This window comes from Pinus tabuliformis, chromosome 1_2 (assembly GCF_031772625.1).
Source record: "Pinus tabuliformis cultivar Carrire ecotype Pingquan chromosome 1_2, CPIR1, whole genome shotgun sequence".
NCBI classification, from domain to species: Eukaryota; Viridiplantae; Streptophyta; class Pinopsida; order Pinales; family Pinaceae; genus Pinus; species Pinus tabuliformis.
The window spans coordinates 119,959,773-119,977,641 of record NC_142298.1 but is presented as its reverse complement, the minus strand read 5'-3'; the positions used below and the strand labels follow the sequence as shown (position 1 = coordinate 119,977,641).

At 36.3% G+C, this 17,869-nt stretch overlaps 1 protein-coding gene and 1 pseudogene across 1 annotated transcript; one reads left to right on the top strand and one right to left on the bottom strand.

Annotated features, from left to right (window-relative positions):
* Positions 1-5,473: 5,473 nt before the first annotated feature.
* Positions 5,474-6,877, bottom strand: LOC149204804 (UPF0481 protein At3g47200-like; annotated as a pseudogene).
* Positions 6,878-7,867: 990 nt separating this feature from the next.
* On the top strand, positions 7,868-8,979 carry LOC149204803 (glutathione S-transferase U17-like). Its single transcript, XM_089393375.1, has 2 exons — positions 7,868-8,249; positions 8,350-8,979. Exons 1-2 carry the CDS (start codon positions 7,917-7,919, stop codon positions 8,710-8,712), a joined length of 696 nt encoding a protein of 231 aa, XP_089249501.1. The 5' UTR covers positions 7,868-7,916; the 3' UTR covers positions 8,713-8,979.
* Positions 8,980-17,869: the final 8,890 nt, after the last annotated feature.

The following is a 17,869-nucleotide window of genomic DNA, read 5'->3' as shown; positions in this document are numbered from 1 at the left end:
TATCCATGGATTGGGTGTGATGGTAGGCATAGGATGTCTGCAGATCTAGTGGAATTTCTAAATTCTCACGATGTTTATTATATTGTAGTTGTGGCTAGATATGATCCCTCAGATGTTGATAATCATTTATGGGTGTCTACTCAAGATTTAAAGATCTTCCCTGTTTTTATAGGTGAATGGAATATTTTTTTTTATGAATTTGGGGAAAGCAGGTATTTTTTTAAATAGGGATGAAGAAGATAGTCTTTCTTGGTCTAAAAACAAGAAATGTGGGGTTATTTCAGCAAAGCATGGATACCATGCTTTGATTAAGCAAAATATGTCTTGTAATTCACAATGGTGGTTTGATTTAGTTTGGAAATGTCAAGGACTCCAGAAATGTCGTCTTGTTTATCGCTTCTCCTTGAAATGAATATTCTTAGTTGGGATTTTAAAAAGATGGGAAGGTCACGGATTTTGTATTTTATGTTGTCAGAACAGTGAATCTATTGACCATTTATTTGTTTTTTCCCTTTCGTTAAGACTATTTGGAAAGAGGTTTTGTTAGTCCTTAAAACAAAAGGTTGGTGGTTTGGAAATTCTGTTAAAGAAAGTTTGTGGCTTTAGGTTCAGAGATTTAGTTTGTCCTCTTTTAAATTTATCCCCACATTTATGATGTGGGGCATTTGATTAGGGATAAATAGTTTTTTTTTAGAATGATGTTGTATGCTCAACAATAATTGCACATAATTCTAGAGTTTCATTTTTGGAATATGTCAAGCCCTTGAAATCAAAGAAGATAAGAATTATAAGGGAGCTAGTGTTATTTGAAGGAAATGTATGGGGTTTCTTTGATGGTTGTTATCAAAGGGAGAATTGTGGGGTTGATGTTTCCATTCTATTCCCTAAGAATGTGGTTCTATAATGTTAGTTGGGCATTGGAAATGGAACGAACTTTGTTGCTGAGTTGATTGCTCTGTGGTGTGCTTTAAGGTTAGATTTGTGGAAGTAGGTGAAGGTTTTCAAACTAATTGGTGATTCTAAAATAATAGTGAGTTGGTTCAATGGAAAGGTGGATCTCCGAATCCTTCGCTTGGAATCATGGAAAAGGAAGATCCAGTTATTACAACAATGGTTTGAAGATCTTAAGATCCTTCATGATTACAAGGAGCATATTGTTCTTATAGATCTACTCTCAAAGGAAGCTTTAATTTTGGATGTTGGCATTTGTACCTGTTCTAAATTCCACAATAGTGTTATATTGTTAATTTTTTCCTTTAATCTCTTTAATCTTTCTTTTCCAATGACTAATTAGTCTTTTTTCTTTAAGTATAACTGAAACATAATTTAGATGTTAAAATAAAAATGTCTCATAAAAAAATCAAATAAACTACCATGTAACCAAAAACTTACACTTTTTTATTTCTATTCTAAAAATATAAAATATATATATATATATATATATATATATATATATATATATATATATATTTTTCCTTTTATAAAAACATAAATACATATTTGAATTTTAATTTCATTATTTTCATATATTAATTTTTAAATTTTTACATGGTAAAAGTGTTAAAGCTTATCTATTTCATATGGTTTGAAATATGGATATAACACCTAAGTTAAAATGCAATATACACCTATAGCAACTTACATACATTTTGAATTTTAAAAATGATCAAAAGAAGTTTTAATTTCTTTCCCTAGCTCAAAGTAAGGAGAAGAGATAATGAGCCCATGAGGCTGTGAAGAAATAATAACACTCACTGTAATTGAAATTTATTATTTTTTAAATTTAGTTACATAAATGCTTACATGTATTTCTATTGTTAAATAGAAGTTTCATTAACTTGACGTTAATGAACTCAAAGTTGTTATAGAATATCCAAGCTTATAAAAAATAAGAAATAAGTCTTCTCAAATCTATTTTAGGTAATTTTTCCGATCTTATTCCATTCAATGTATTTGGTATTTTTGTAACCTTCAAATTATTATATTATATTATATTTTTTATTTAATGAGAAATATATATATATATATATATATATTTTTAATTTTTTTTGCGTAAAGACTATTTCTATTAAAAAAGAGAAAAATATGTACAAAGAGGTTGAAACCTCAGAGGGGGCAGAAGCCAGCCCTCAACCAGAGATTCTGAGACATACAGATCCTTCTATTCACCCTTTTGAGGATTGAGAGACTTTGAAACATGATTTGTAAGACCCTGACATACAAAAAAATAATCCAGTTCTATGTCTAGCATAATAGTACTATCGCCGACAATGGCTTTGCTGATAAGCATTCTGTCATACCCGCCATAAACAAAATTAAAGAAAAAACAAGGCTTGCTGAGCCATGATTTGTTGCTGCTCATTAGATTATATTAGCTCGCATTGATACAAAAACAAGAACAGTGTCCAGGGACCCAAAACATAGACGCATAACATAAAATAAAACAGAGCAGAGGCAAGAGTGCCACCAGTAGGCATTGAACCAGAACCATTAGACATGTTGCGCAGAGTCGGGCGCATCCTTGTCAACCTGGCTGGAAGAGGCAATCGATGTGACTAGTTCATTATCTTCATTCCCCTCGATACCGCCATCTGGAGGAATTACCAAATTCAAGATGCTACCTGGATGATGAACCGGCTCACAAGAAAGCACCTCGCACTCACTGGATTTTTCCGGAGGTTGAGGAGCCTCAGGAACAATGTCGTCTTCCTGCATGTTGTTGTCATTGAACACGACCCCAGCCGTCTCCCCCTGAAGGACATTGTCATCGTGAGACTGAGAGGTGGTGGTGTGGGCCGAGTTGCTGGGCTTATCCTCCTCCTCAGCAAGAATTACAGTGATGCTGGCTGACAACACTGGCCTTTTGAGCGTGCTATGGAAGGTGAAGCGGGTTGTTTGAAAGGCGTTGTGCGGGAGAGGTCTAGCATGGCCAGAGGCGGAGAGGACGGGGAGGCAGAAGAAATAGGGACAATGTTATGAGGAGCAGAATGAGAGGCCCTGCCTCGATTACCAGTGTTACCTCCACAGCCAGAGACTCCACGACGGCGAGGCATCTTCGAATTATCAGAGAAACCAGGTAAGGGAAAATGACAGAGCTGAAGGGGGAAGGACTGAGCGCCGATGAACCAGGCAAGACTTAGAATCCAAGAGAGCTTCCTATCTGCCTGGACGAAACAGTGGTGCGGGAAGAAAATCAGGCTGAGGTGGAAAGAGTTGAGGGCAATGGCATAAACCAGACACGAGGCCATGGATAAAACAACGAGCATAGTCTCTCGAACCAAGCATGCATTGAATACGAAATGTGCGACCATAATTATGTACTCTGTCCAATTGATATCGCATGCCATGGAAATGTGTGATCCTCGTCTGCGAGCCAGGTGCAGGGACAGCTGCCTGCGAGGAATAAATCCTCATTAATGCGCAGCAGTAACACCCGCATCCGGGTGATTTAATGAGATAACTTTCATATCTTTTAATTTTTAATTTGTTGTAAATATGATATATAAATATATTAAAATTTTTAATTACAGTTACCAATAATTAGAAATATAAAATTAAAATAAATTATTTATATAATTAAGAGTTATTTTTATTTAGTTAAGACTTAAGTTAATGGTCCAAGAATCAAGGGTATCTGAGAGGAGTGAAAGCCTATCCTTTATGGACCACGAGTAAGTGGGTAATCCACGTGGTGTGGTTTTCCTTGAATAACAATGATGAGCTAGCTTGCATTCGTGGATAGCAAATAGTAATGGTTGTCCTCATTCTTGGTTTGACAATTCAGCTATAATAGGTTTTTCCACTATTTAAAAAGAAAAAATAAGAACAATAGAAATATGGGCTTGGAGTATTGTGCTGAAATTATTTTTTCTTGACTAAGAGCTACTCCGAACAATGATGAGTCAGCTTGCATTCATGGATAGCAAATAGTGATGGTTGTCCTCATTCTCAGTTTGACAATTCAGTTATAATAGATTTTTACACTATTTAAAAAAAAGGAACAATAAAAATATGGGCTTGGAGTATTGCCGTGAATTTTTTTTCTTGGCTAAGAGCTAGACTTTTTCGGAGGTAAGGAAATAAATTAAATGCCCAAGACCCAGAGGAAAGCCTAACCCTTTAAGGGCCACAAGTGGGTACTTACAAGTGGTGCGGTTTTCCTTGAATAATAGTGATGAGTCAACTAACATTTGAAGATAGCAACTAGTGATGATTGTCTCTATTACTGGTTTGACAACTAAATTAAGATAAATTTTTCCATTATTTAGAGAAAAAAACACCAATAAAAATAATACAACAAAAATGATAATATCTCCATTTATGACTCATGTAAATATAAACTCATAATATTATCTGTTGCATAAAATTTGACACTTAAATTTCTGAATATGTACATGATTAGTTGAAAATCTATTTGTACACGACATAGTTTACAATCGAAGTAGACAGTAGTATCTAAAAGCAAAAAGACAAGCCCTGACTGCCAATATGACTCATATGTAAATATGAACTCAAAGATTTCGAATGTTATTGATACTGCCACTCATGATCTGGTTTGGAAAAGATTTAAAAATACAACTGAAGTGTGTAACAAGTACGAGGACAACAGGCCATCTTAACTTGATTGAACTTGTATAAATGATATTTGTGACGTAAAAAGCATATAAATCATAATTCTATTCGTACTACTAAAACATGAGTTTGCTGAATATGAAGTGATATAAACAATTATTCATTAGTCTCATAACATGAGTTCGCTGAAAATGAAGTGATATAAACAATTGTTCATTAGTCTCGTAGTGTCTCTTTCATGGATATAAATAATGCAGTTTTTTAGAAGTGTTTTTTAATTTTAAAAAACAACTCAACAATTAAATCCATAATCCATGGGATCGAGCGAAAGGATTTTAATTTTAAAAAGCAACTCAACAATTAAATCCATGGATCAAGAGAAAGGGTAAGAGGTACTGGAAATCTGCTATGTGCAACAAAATTTCTGATTGTTTTTGTACATGTCCACAATATTCATACAATTGACAATCAACCTGCTAATCACTACAACTAAAGCCCATTCATGATTTCATTGCCAAACCCAAAGGCAGCAAAAACAGTTTGAATAAAATATTCAAAAGAACTTATCGTACACTTTAACTCATCCTCTACATTTTGTACTTGTTATAGCCATCAACATGCAAATCACTTAATAAGCAGAAAAGCGCCGGATCTGCACGGATCCCCTGTTTTTCTTGCTTTCTGGCTCTTCTCAGGTTGAAAAACTGTTCTGTGGACGATCTTCTTCTTTGAAGTGTTGATCCGTAGATTTCAATGTTATCTTCTTAGTACGATCTGATATAATCCATGAAAATATGTAACTTTCTATGTTAAGGACGATCTGATATAATCCATGAAAATATGTGACTTTCTATGTTAAGGAATGAAAGTCTGTTTTTTTCGTCTGAAAAAATAAATAGAAAGCGCCGGATCACATACTATTGTAATGCAGTGATTTGAAAAAGAAAAATCATTTGAAAGGCCACCTGAGATCATGGTTTATATACTGAGAATATTGAGAAGAGGGTTTGCACAGCGGTAAGCAACACTACAATAATTGCCGCCGCCAGAGCTAAACTTCTCCACGGCGATGAGAAATGCTCCTTCATGAGCTCGGCAAACCAAACCTTGAATTTACTTCTGTACTGAACATTCACTTGTCGTTTCAGTTGCCTGAGTACATCTACCCGGCTAACGGTGACTCCCTTACATAGACCATTGAAGAGATCGGCAACCTCTGCGTCGCTCCCAAGGTAATTTGTAACGATGTTACTTCTTCTCATCACAGCCACGTCTTCATCAGAGTCGATCAGCTCGTCCATCAAACTCAGGTAACACGTCACATAATTGATTTTAGATGCCTTGCACACCTCAAACGCTACTAGGTTATGGAAGAGTACCTAATCTTCTTGATGCCTCCATCCGATCGCTCAAATTTGATCCCAGCATTTCTTAATTCCACTGCACGAGGGATGCGTTTGACGTCATTTTCTGCTCCTTCGTCTGGGCCGTTGGGGTCGATTTGATCATCTGCATAGACAATCAGCCCGTGCAACAAGCCCAGAAGATGCTGAACATGTTTATCTGGCTGCGGCCATGACCAATTACTCATATCGTAATTGAAAGGATAAAACTTGGACCTTGTAGCTTTTACCAACACTTTGAAAAGCTTTCTCTGGACCTCAACAATAGGGACCGAGTCGAGCTCCAGTTGTAGCAGCTTTCGGAGAACGGTTACGGGGATTTGATTCTCGAGCATCAAAATGTCGTTCAGTATATCGAACCCAGTGTAATCAATCTTATTTCTCTCAAAAATAGGTTCATAGTAATTACTCGCGTCCGCTACTGGGAATTTGTCGCCGCCCAGAGTCCTCAATACCTCTAAAATGAAGCAACCAGTCGAAACTGAGCATCATAGCGAGGTTCTCTCCGTCGCAATCGATTTTTTCTTCGTAGCCCTCCCTGATTTCGTCCTCCACCTGCAGGATCACATTCTTTGCTTCGGGAGAAATTCATATTATTCGGAACGTTGGCGAGGTTCCTTTTGATATTAAACCGCGTCGTCATTCTACGCAGGGCTCTTCCTTTGTGATTATCCATGGAAGGGAGCTCTGCTTTCCTGTGATGATACAGACCCAACGAAACTATTTTAGGAACATATGCTTCTCTTTTTTTTTGAGTCTTTCAGGAAGTTGGGAACTTTAAATATCGACACAGCGGACGGCGATCGCAGGCAATCAACATCGCAATTCTGTTGAATAGTGATAGTCCATTCTTCCTCGCTGATCCATTCTCGGTGGCGATTGCCGCGACATCGATCTATCATCGTCACTCTCGGAACCAGATTCAGCTGGCAGAACAGAGAGAGGTCCAGCTATAATTAAGCATTCACCCATGATTGATTTATGGCTACAAACACAGGTTTCAGTTTCTGAAAAACACAGGTTTCAGTTTCTGAAAAACACTAGTAGAGGGCAACCAATATTTCGGACCCCATTAATACATCGGTACAAGTTCAAATTTCGAATTTGGGCGGGGCGGGTCTTGTGTTCCGTATGAGGCCATTTCAAATTTCGAATTTGAGCAGTGCGGGTCTTGTGTTTCGTATGAGCCCATTTCAAATTTCGAATTTGGGCGGGGCGGGTCTTGTGTTTGGTATGAAGCCTTTTCATGGCTATCAATATCAGAGGAATGGATGGCCCTATCTTACCCATCATTTCATGACCATCAATACAAACAGCCAGATGGATGGATGATCATATCATGAATATCTTTATAATAAAAAATTAAGTATATGGATTCACCGGTAGATGTCAGAGTTCTCATGTACAGATTTACTAGAAAGAGCATTAAAAGATCTATAGAGATGAAAATGGACAGAATTCTCATGTACCGATTTACTAGAAAGAGCATTAATAAATCTCTAGAGATGAAAATAGACATTGCTGTCAAAAAGATGAGCTATCAAATGGTTCTGGCACTTCGTCACTGCATATATCAGAAGAGTTAAAGTCAAATTGGTATGCCCTGATTACCTCACTACGTACGTCAGAAGAGTTAAAGTCAAATTCGTCTGGCCTCGCTACGTCGGAAAGATGGAGCTATCAAATGGGTCTGGCATGACTACGTCACCACGTGCGTCAGAAGACTTAAAGTCAAATTGGCATGGCCTGAGTACGTCACTACGTACGTCACGAGAGTTAAATTCAAATTGGTCTGGCCTGACTACATCACTAGGTACGTGAAATTGGTGCGGCACAAGTTTTGTGTATATTTATATATAAATAAGTGCACTAGAGATACGAGAGGCAGGTACACATATCCCAGAGAAGCGCATTACGTTTGAAAAAACAGATTTCATAACAATGGAGGGTTGTGGAGAAGATGGGCAAGTAAAGCTCTTAGGTGGGCCTTACAGTCCCTTCGCGGCGCGGGTTCGCGTGGCACTCGCTCTCAAAGGGATCCATTATGAGTTAATCGAAGAGACTGTGCCAAATAAGAGCGAGCTGCTGCTGCAATCAAACCCTGTTCACAAGAAGATTCCGGTGCTCATCCACAACGGGAAACCTGTTTGTGAATCCATGATTATTGTGCAATACATTGAGGAGAAATGGGGAAATAAGGCACCCAATTTTATGCCCAAAGATCCATATGACCGAGCCATTGCTCGCTTCTGGGCTGCCTTCATAGACGATAAGGTAATTCACCCATTTGTTTGCTATCTGCTATTTGGGATTTTGTGAGTTGCAATTAGTTTTTCGCATTTCTGCCTCTAACATTAGTTATTGGTGGCTGCAGTTCTCTCCAAGTATTCGGGGAGTTTTCATGGGCGACGGTGAGGAGCAACAGAAAGCGGTGGAGGAATCGGTGGCAAACCTCCTTCTGTTGGAGGAAGCGTTGTCCGGGAAAGCGTATTTTGGAGGAGATGAGATAGGGTTGGTTGACATTGCATTGGGAGGGCTATTGGTAACGGTCCAAACGATGGAGAGGATTACCGATAGTGTTTTAATAGACAAACAAAAAATGCCGCTATTAAGTACATGGGCCCACAAGTTTTGTAAAGCGGAGGGAGTGAAAGAAGTTTTGCCCGATCCGGCCAAGTTATTTGAACTTGTGTCGGAGATGAGAGCGAAATTGACATCGCCACCCGCTGGCAATTAGAAAGGAGGAGGCTTACAGATGGCTAAAATAATATTTATTTAGATAATAGTTGTAGTGTTAAATTTAGTGAGTTAGAATGGCTAAAATAATGTTTAGATAATAGCTGTTGTGTTAAATTTAGTGAGTTAGAATGTATCAAGTGAATTCGAATTCGTGCATGAATTGGTGGGCGATAAATCTGCCGTGCGAGTCATTGCAGTAATACTGTTATTTGTTCCTTTGAATATTGGAGTTATGTTTCATGTGAATTTGTATTTGATCAGAATCGGTGGGCTATCTAGCTTCATAAGTGTTTAGGGTTATGAATTATTTTATTATTTCAAAAACATATTAATTTTAAAAAAATTCCCAAGACTAGGTCCACCCGTGAGTTGATATATATGCATATCCGTGAATAAATTGTATGAATACGCCAAAATACGTAAATAAAAAATCAATAAAAATTTTAAAATAATAATGATAACTATCTTTACAATTTCTTAGATTTGATGGAATGAAATGTTTCAATAATTGGTTAATAAATATGACAAAATAATTAGTTAGATCTATTTTAAAGATCAGATTTCTACCCAAAAAAATGGTAGGGTGCAAAATACAACGTCATTTTTAATTATTTAAAGTATATTATTGAATATTAAATAAAATGTATATAGAATTAGTTAAAAAAATTAAACATAAAAACTTAATTTATATTTTTATTTTAAAATAATATTCACAGACAAATTTACACATCACTATCCTAAATTGTAAATAAGTTTTTATTTTTATTTTAAAACAATATTCACAGACAAATTTACACATCACTATCCTGAATTGTAAAACAAGCTTATGGACTCAATTTAATTTGTATGACTTTGACCTCCCAAAGCAAGTAAGATATTGGAGTAGCGCCTTTTTCTTAGGAGTACATGAAATAAGGAGAATGCAAGGAAAGCGATGAGAGAGCTTACTGTTGCGCATGGTACCCATACATCCGCCACTCCAGGGACGCGATCAGACATTGCAGGTTGGGCATCTATCTCTCGTCAAAAGCGTTGTCTCCCAAGGTTGACAGCTTCACAGCAACCTATACACGCTGTGGTCGTCTCACGTCGACGATATAGCTTACGTATGGAGAGAGGAAAGGTCCCTATTTGCGTTGATGTTTGTTTCTGAGTAGTTAAAGGGAAATCAAAGGCCTTAATTTCATTCCTTAGGATCAAAGTTACATTCGGTTTATAAACACTTCAACGGTGTATTCTTGACATTTAAAAGCCCACTAAAAAAAACCACAAACATCTCGCATCATTAAGCATCAAAGGTTAGATCAGAGCATACATAACACAGCGGGTTTATACTAAATGGAGAAACAACAAGATTACTCAATTAGAAACAACGGAATAGATAAAACAAACACTGGAGAACAGAAATCACTTTTGCTTTCCTTGGCCAGAGAAATTACAAATTTATGGAGGCAGAAGAAGGATCTAGAATCCTGTATGTGATTTAGATGGAGATCTGGAATGATCTAGAGACTAATGGGGTGTTAAGATCTAGAAGGATCTAGAAACTAATGGTGGTGTAAAATAATCTAGAATCCTGCATGTGATTCTAGAAACCACTGGTTGAGTAGAAAGATCTAGAATCAGTTGAGAATAATTAATATTATTTTGATATTAATGGAGAAAATAGTTACATTGTTGTAACTTTCTCCCTAGTTTAGGATTAGTTACTATAGTTATGGGGTTTGGGTGCAACTTCCTATTTCCTAGTATTGCATTTAATGATGTAATCTTTGATTGATTAGTGAATAGATTGGACGAGAGTGATCTCTCAATTTTTGTGAGTGTAGTCCCCAGGTGCAGGCCACACGTGAGAGCTACATCTCTTTCTTTTCAAATCTGTTAAATTTAAAATAATTTATCAATTACTTGTATTCTTTTCAGGTCTATCTAATATTTTTTGGGCATAAGCGATAAATACTGCTGTATATTTGAAAAATAGAAGTCCTACTAGGTTTCTTGGCTTCAAAACCCCTTTTGAAGCCTTATATGGATTTAAACCAGCAGTAAACCATTTAAGAGTCTTTGAGTCAAAGGCATTTTCACATGTACCCAAAGCTGATAGAAAGAAACTAGACCCTAAGGCAGTAAAATGTATCCTTGTTGGTTATGGTACAGAGTTTAAAGCATACAAACTGTTCAATCCTGAGTCTCGTAAGACATTTGCAAGTAGAGATGTAGTCTTTCATGAAAAGGTATAAGAAAGGGAAGCTGATGTTGGAGATGATTGGCACATTCCATTGCTGTTGGAGGAAAGCAGCGAGGATGAAAGGGAGCAGGAACAGGAGCAGAAAGAAGAGAATGAAGAAGAACAGCAAGAAGGTGAAAAAGCAGGCCAATTATTGCAGAGGAAAACAAATTTGAGGTAAGTCCCCTACCAAGGAGGTCAGCTAGGAAGACTCAATTACCATTGAAGTTGAGAAACTATGCGTTGATGTCAATGTTTTTGAACATTATAGAGCCCTCTAATTATAAAGAAGCTAGTCAATTTGAGGAATGGAGAGCTACAATGAATGAGGAGATGGAATCAATTCTTAGAAATAATACTTGGGAATTAGTAGAGCTGCCTAAACAAAAAATGCCTATAGGAAGTAAATGGCTGTTTAAACCCAAAATTAATGCAGATGGAAGTATAGATAAGTTAAAAGCTAGGTTGGTTGCAAAAGGATACTCACAGCAGGAAGGTATTGATTTTGATGATACTTTTGCACCTGTAGCAAAGCTAAATACAATCAAATTACTTATTGCTTTAGCTACTAAACATAATTGGGAATTACACCAACTAGATGTTAAATCTGCATTTTTAAATGGTGATTTAAAAGAAGAAATTTACTTAGTACAACCAGAAGGATTTGTAATGCAGGGGCAGGAACAACTTGTTTGTAGGTTGAAAAAGGCTTTATATGGTTTAAAGCAAGCTCCCAGGTCTTGGTATGAAAAGGTTGATTCTTTCTTTATAGAGCATGGTTTCCATAGAAGCTTAAATGACCCAAATTTGTATACCAAGTACAATGATCAGGGGCAGATTATTTTGATTTCTCTATATGTGGATGATATGATTCTAACAGGAAATGCAAATGACTTAATCAGAGGAATCAAAAGGCTCATGGCACAAGTTTTTAAGATGAAAAATCTCGGAAGCCTTAACTATTGTCTGGGATTAGAAGTATTCAGAGATACTAGGCAAACTTTTCTTACCCAAGGGAAGTATGCTAGAAATATGTTGGAAAAGTTTGGGATGGATCAATGTAGATCAGCAGCGACACCTTTGCAGCAAGAGGAAGAGCGACGACAGAATCTGAATCTGAACCCCCAAAGTGACGATCTTGCGCTGATGGCAAAACGATGACTATCCAAAGGGAAGCAGTCACAACAGCAATCAATCCAGAAAGGAGGAAAAACACATAAAAATCACTGTCATAAAGGTATGCTTGCAAATCATTCTGAAAAGAAATGCTTTTATTGTGGAAAGAAGGGTCATATACAGAGAGATTGTTATTATAAGAAGCAGGCTGATGAGGCAAGGAGGAGACAGGTAAATCCAAAACACAGAGGATATTTTGTTGAAGAAGAAGACTTCAGTCATGAATTTCGACTGTTCACAGTCAACTGTGCCCTTTCAGTATCGAATGAAGATGACATCTGGTATGTCGATTCCGGAGCATCCTCTCACATGACAGGTAATAAGGAATTTTTTGATAATCTTGAAGAAATTATAAATGGATCAAAAATATATCTAGGGGATGATAATGGATATCAGATTAAAGGTCATGGGGTGATTTCAGTTAAGTTACCAAATGGAAAGATTAGTCACCTTTCAAATGTTTTATATGTACCTGGAATAAAGAAAAACATGATATTTGTATCCATGATGGCTGATCAAGATATGCATGTCGAATTGTTCAGGACTCACTGTGTGATAAAGGACTGCAGGAATGAATTTGTTGCAACAGGCATGCGAGTTGGAAGCCTATACAGACTGGATGCAAAAAGTATATCAAAGCAAGCCATGGTTACAGGAGAGTCGACAGCTGAACAACTCTGGCATGTGAGGTTTGGTCATCTGAATATGCAGGATCTCATGTTGTTACAGAAGAAAGGTATGGTCGAAGGTCTCCCCATCTTTCGTAACATTCAGTTAAACTGTGATGGTTGTGCCTTAGGAAAGATGCACAGAGAACAGTTCCCTCTGCATGATAGGAGGAGGAAAACAAGAATCTTAGAGCTAGTGCACACTGATGTATGTGGTCCCATGCAGACAAGGTCGCTAGGGGGAGCATACTATTTTTTGTTGTTTACTGATGACTGCACTAGGTATTCATGGGTTTATTTTTTAAACAAGAAAAGTCAGACTTTCCAATGTTTTATAGGTTTCAAAACCCTGGTGGAAAAACAGTTTGGAAAAAGTATTAAAATTCTCCCATCTGATCAAGGAGGAGAATACAAATTAAAGGAATTCATGAAACACTGCAAATCTCACGGGATTGTTCAGCAATATACAGTACCGCACACACCATAGCAAAACGGAGTTGCAGAGCGTAAAAACAGAACCTTGGTGGAATGCGCAAGGAGCATGCTGCAAGGTAAAGGTCTATCTAATATTTTTTGGGCAGAAGCGATAAATACTGTTGTATATTTGAAAAATAGAAGTCCTACTAGGTTTCTTGGCTTCAAAAGTTGATAGAAAGAAACTAGACTCTAAGGCAGTAAAATGTATCCTTGTTGGTTATGGTACAAAGTTTAAAGCATACAAACTATTCAATCCTGAGTCTCGTAAGACATTTGCAAGTAGAGATGTAGTCTTTTATGAACAGGTACAAGAAAGGAAAGTTGATGTTGGAGATGATTGGCACATTCCATTGCTGTTGGAGGAAAGCAGCGAGGATGAAAGGGAGTAGGAACAGGAGCAGAAAAAGAGAATGAAGAAGAACAACAAGAAGGTGAAAAAGCAGGCCCAGTTATTGCAGAGGAAAACAAATTTGAGGTAAGTCCCCTACCAAGGAGGTCAGGTAGGAAGACTCAATTACCATTGAAGTTGAGAAACTATGCGTTGATGTCAAAGTTTTTGAACATTATAGAGCCCTCTAATTATAAAGAAGCTAGTCAATTTGAGGAATGGAGAGCTGTAATGAATGAGGAGATGGAATCAATTCTTAGAAATAATACTTGGGAATTAGTAGAGCTGCCTAAAAACAAAACACCTATAGGAAGTAAATGCTTGTTTAAACCGAAAATTAATGCAGATGGAAGTATAGATAAGTTAAAAGCTAGGTTGCTTGCAAAAGGATACTCACAGCAGGAAGGTATTGATTTTGATGATACTTTTGCACCTGTAGCAAAGCTAAATACAATCAGATTACTTATTGCTTTAGCTACTAAATGTAATTGGGAATTACACCAACTAGATGTTAAATCTGCATTTTTAAATAGTGATTTAAAAGAAGAAATTTACTTAGTACAGCCAGAAGGATTTGTAAAGCAGGGGCAGGAACAACTTGTTTGTAGGTTGAAAAAGGCTTTATATGGTTTAAAGCAAGCTCCCAGGTCTTGGTATGAAAAGGTTGATTCTTTCTTTATAGAGCATGGTTTCCATAGAAGCTTAAATGACCCAAATTTGTATACCAAGTACAATGATCAGGGGCAGATTATTTTGATTTCTCTATATGTGGATGATATGATTCTAACAGGAAATGCAGATGACTTAATCAGAGGAATCAAAAGGCTCATGGCACAAGTTTTTGAGATGAAAAATCTCGGAAGCCTTAACTATTGTCTGGGATTATAAATATTCAGAGATACTGGGCAAACTTTTCTTACCCAAGGGAAGTATGCTAGAAATTTGTTGGAAAAGTTTGGGATGGATCAGTGTAGATCAGCAGCGACACCTTTGCAGCAAAATCTGAAATTGAGGAGTGACGATGGCACTAAGGAGGTAGATGCCACAATGTACAGACAACTGGTTGGCACCCTGATATATCTTACAACAACCAGACTTGACTTGGCATACTCAGTTAGTGTGTTGAGCCAATTCATGTTGAAACCGCGTGAAAGTCACTGGGAAGCAGCAAAAAGCGTGTTGAGGTATCTTTGTGGTACCGTTCATTTTGGTATTTTATACACTGATGTGTCTGATGTTACTCTAGCAGGTTTTTCAGACTCAGACTGGGCAGGTAACCTGGATGATCGGAGGTCCATCACAGGTTATGCATTCAACATAGGTTCCGGGGTCATAACATGGAGCAACAAGAAACATAGTATTGTAGCTTTGTCGTCATGTGAAGCTGAGTATCAAGCATTGTGTGCAGCAACATGTGAAGCGATCTGGTTGAGGAGACTTCTCAAAGATGCAGGAAAAGAGCATAAGCAACGCACTTCTATCAAAAGCAACAACCAGAGCACCATCAAATTAGCATACAATCCAGTGTTTCACAAAAACACGAAACATATAGACACTCAGTTTTATTTTGTTAGAGAGAAAATACAGTCAAAAGAAATTGCTGTTGAATATTGTAAAACTTGTGACATTATGGCAGATGTTTTTACAAAGCCTCTTGCACGAGTGAAATTTGACTTGTTTAGAAAGATGCTAGGAGTCCAGGAGAACCCTTTCTCCATTAAGGGGGGGAGTTGAGAATAATTAATATTATTTTGATATTAATGGAGAAAATAGTTACATTGTTGTAACTTTCTCCCTAGTTTAGGATTAGTTCCTATAGTTATGGGGTTTGAGTGCAACTTCCTATTTCCTAGTATTGTATTTAATGATGTAATCTTTGATTGATTAGTGAATAGATTGGACGAGAGTGATCTCTCAAGTTTTGTGAGTGTAGTCCTCAGGTGCAGGCCACACCTGTGAGTTACATCTCTTTCTTTTCAATTCTGTTCACATTTTATCTGAATCGTACATGAATTTGGCTTCACACTTAAAATCTAAAATACTTGAATATGACAAATTCATGATTTTAAAATTAACGAGACTCTAAATCTCTAAAACTAACAAAAAAACCATGCAACAGTTAAGGAATAATAGCAAAACATAAAGATTCCGACGGACAAAATTTGTGCAAAAGTGAAAAGTAGAGCATATCCAGTGGTTTTGATTATCATTTACTTGTGGGAACCTGTTCTCTGTCGTCCATGAAAGGCCTGTGGAAAAATTTGTAGGACCTTCTTTGATGAGTAAGGGACCATGAGCAAACTCTATTTAGAAAGGTAATTCTTTGTCTGGTTCCTTTCCCTATAGAGATGTTCCTTTCCCTATAGAGATGTGAGGAAAAAAAAAAAAGACTCTTTATCCTCAGAATATATTGAAGCACATATGGGAAAAAAGTTTTGACATTGATGATTGTTATTGACCTAATTGATAGAAAGCAAATAACATTGACACAATTGATAGTAAGAAAAGAACAAAAAAAACAAGTAAAAGATCTCTTTATTCTCGGAATATATTGAAGCACATATGGGAAAAAAGTTTTGACGTTGATGATTGTTATTGACGCAATTGATAGAAAGCACATAACAATTGACACAATTGATAGTAAGCAAAGAACAAAAAAACAAGTAAAAGATCTCTTTATTCTCGGAATATATTGAAGCACATGCATGGGCAAAAACGTTTTGACATTGATGACTGTTATTGACCCAATTGATAGTAAGAGAAGAGTTGCCATATGCTTGAATCTAGAAAAAGGTTGTCATATACTTAAATCCAGTCACATCCGTTATAAAAAATAACCAAAGTTCAACTGAGTAGTTGGTACCCCTCCCAAAACCCATCTCGACGTGGAAACTTGATAGTAAGCAAAGAGTTGCCATATACTTGAATCTAGCAAAAAGTTGCCATATAGTTAAATCCAGTCACATCCATTACAAAGAAAAATAACCAAAGTTCAACTGAGTAGTTGGTACCCCTCCCAAAACCCATCTCGACGTGGGAAGTAGAAACTAGAACTCTTAGTAATAAATAGGACAACCCCCTCTACTCTGCTAAGCTTGCTCGGAGTCACCGTCAAAATAGCCTCAAGGAATAGATTTGTCCGGGTTCTCAACTCTAATTTGACGCACTTTAGTTAAGATGAAATGAGATATCATAAATTCAAGATACAAGAAATTGATAAATTATTTTAAATTTAAAATTAAGATATACACATATTTAAATGCATGGGAGAAAACAAGACAGGTAAGAATACAAGTAATTGATAAATTATTTAAAATTTAAAATTAAGATATAGAGATATTTAAATGAATGGGGAGAAAACAAGATAGGTAAGTGCAATTACTCATAACATTTATATTAAATTTGATATATTGTGATCTGGTATAAGTGTAAATTTTTTTATAAATTAAAATATGGTGAAATAATAAGTTTTTAATTTTGATTTTTTAATTAATAAAATAGTTTTTGAAAAATTATAATGGTATATGATTGACTAGGTTTAATCTATTTCATGTCTTTATGGGTAGCTCAATTGGTAGTCTTACCAAGTTTATAAACAAAAAAGTTTAGTTTATTTGTTAATTAGATTTATTTTAGACGTTTGGAAATAATGGTAATTATTTTTTCTATCTACATTCAAGTCTCACAAGCAATATACTAAAGAAACTGAAAGTTAAAGTAACCATGATACCAAGAAAGCTGAAAATTAAAGTATTTGCCAATACTAATATGACACTTGTGCCAAGTGGACATCGACATGGTAGAGACATGGCACCATGTGGGCTAGGTGTGGCCATGTGGACACCATGTAGATTCTTTTAATGACATGGCCTCCTTAATGAAGTAAAATCTAAATGACACAACATTCTATTTAGGCTATGAATGTGAAATTCATATGGTCTAAAAACCATAGCTACCAAGTTCGGCCGTACTGGCCAGAAAAATTCGGAAATACGGCAGTACGATCCGATTCGGTCGTAAATTCGGAAATTCGAATTCGGTACGGTTTTGTTTTGTTTTTTTTTTTAATAAATTTTTTTATATTAAATTTTTTTTATAATAAACGTTAATGTTTGGTTAAACTTATTACGATGATGATGGATGAAATTTGGTAAATAAAAAATTTTGTATTAAAAAAATTATAATAAATGGTAAATAGTATGTTAGGAATATTACAGTT

Coding starts and splice junctions, on each gene's coding strand:
- LOC149204803 (XM_089393375.1), top strand. CDS start 7,917: ATGGAGGGTTGTGGAGAAGATGGGCAAGTAAAGCTCTTAGGTGGGCCT. Junction 8,250..8,349: donor CTGCCTTCATAGACGATAAG/GTAATTCACCCA, acceptor TGGTGGCTGCAG/TTCTCTCCAAGTATTCGGGG.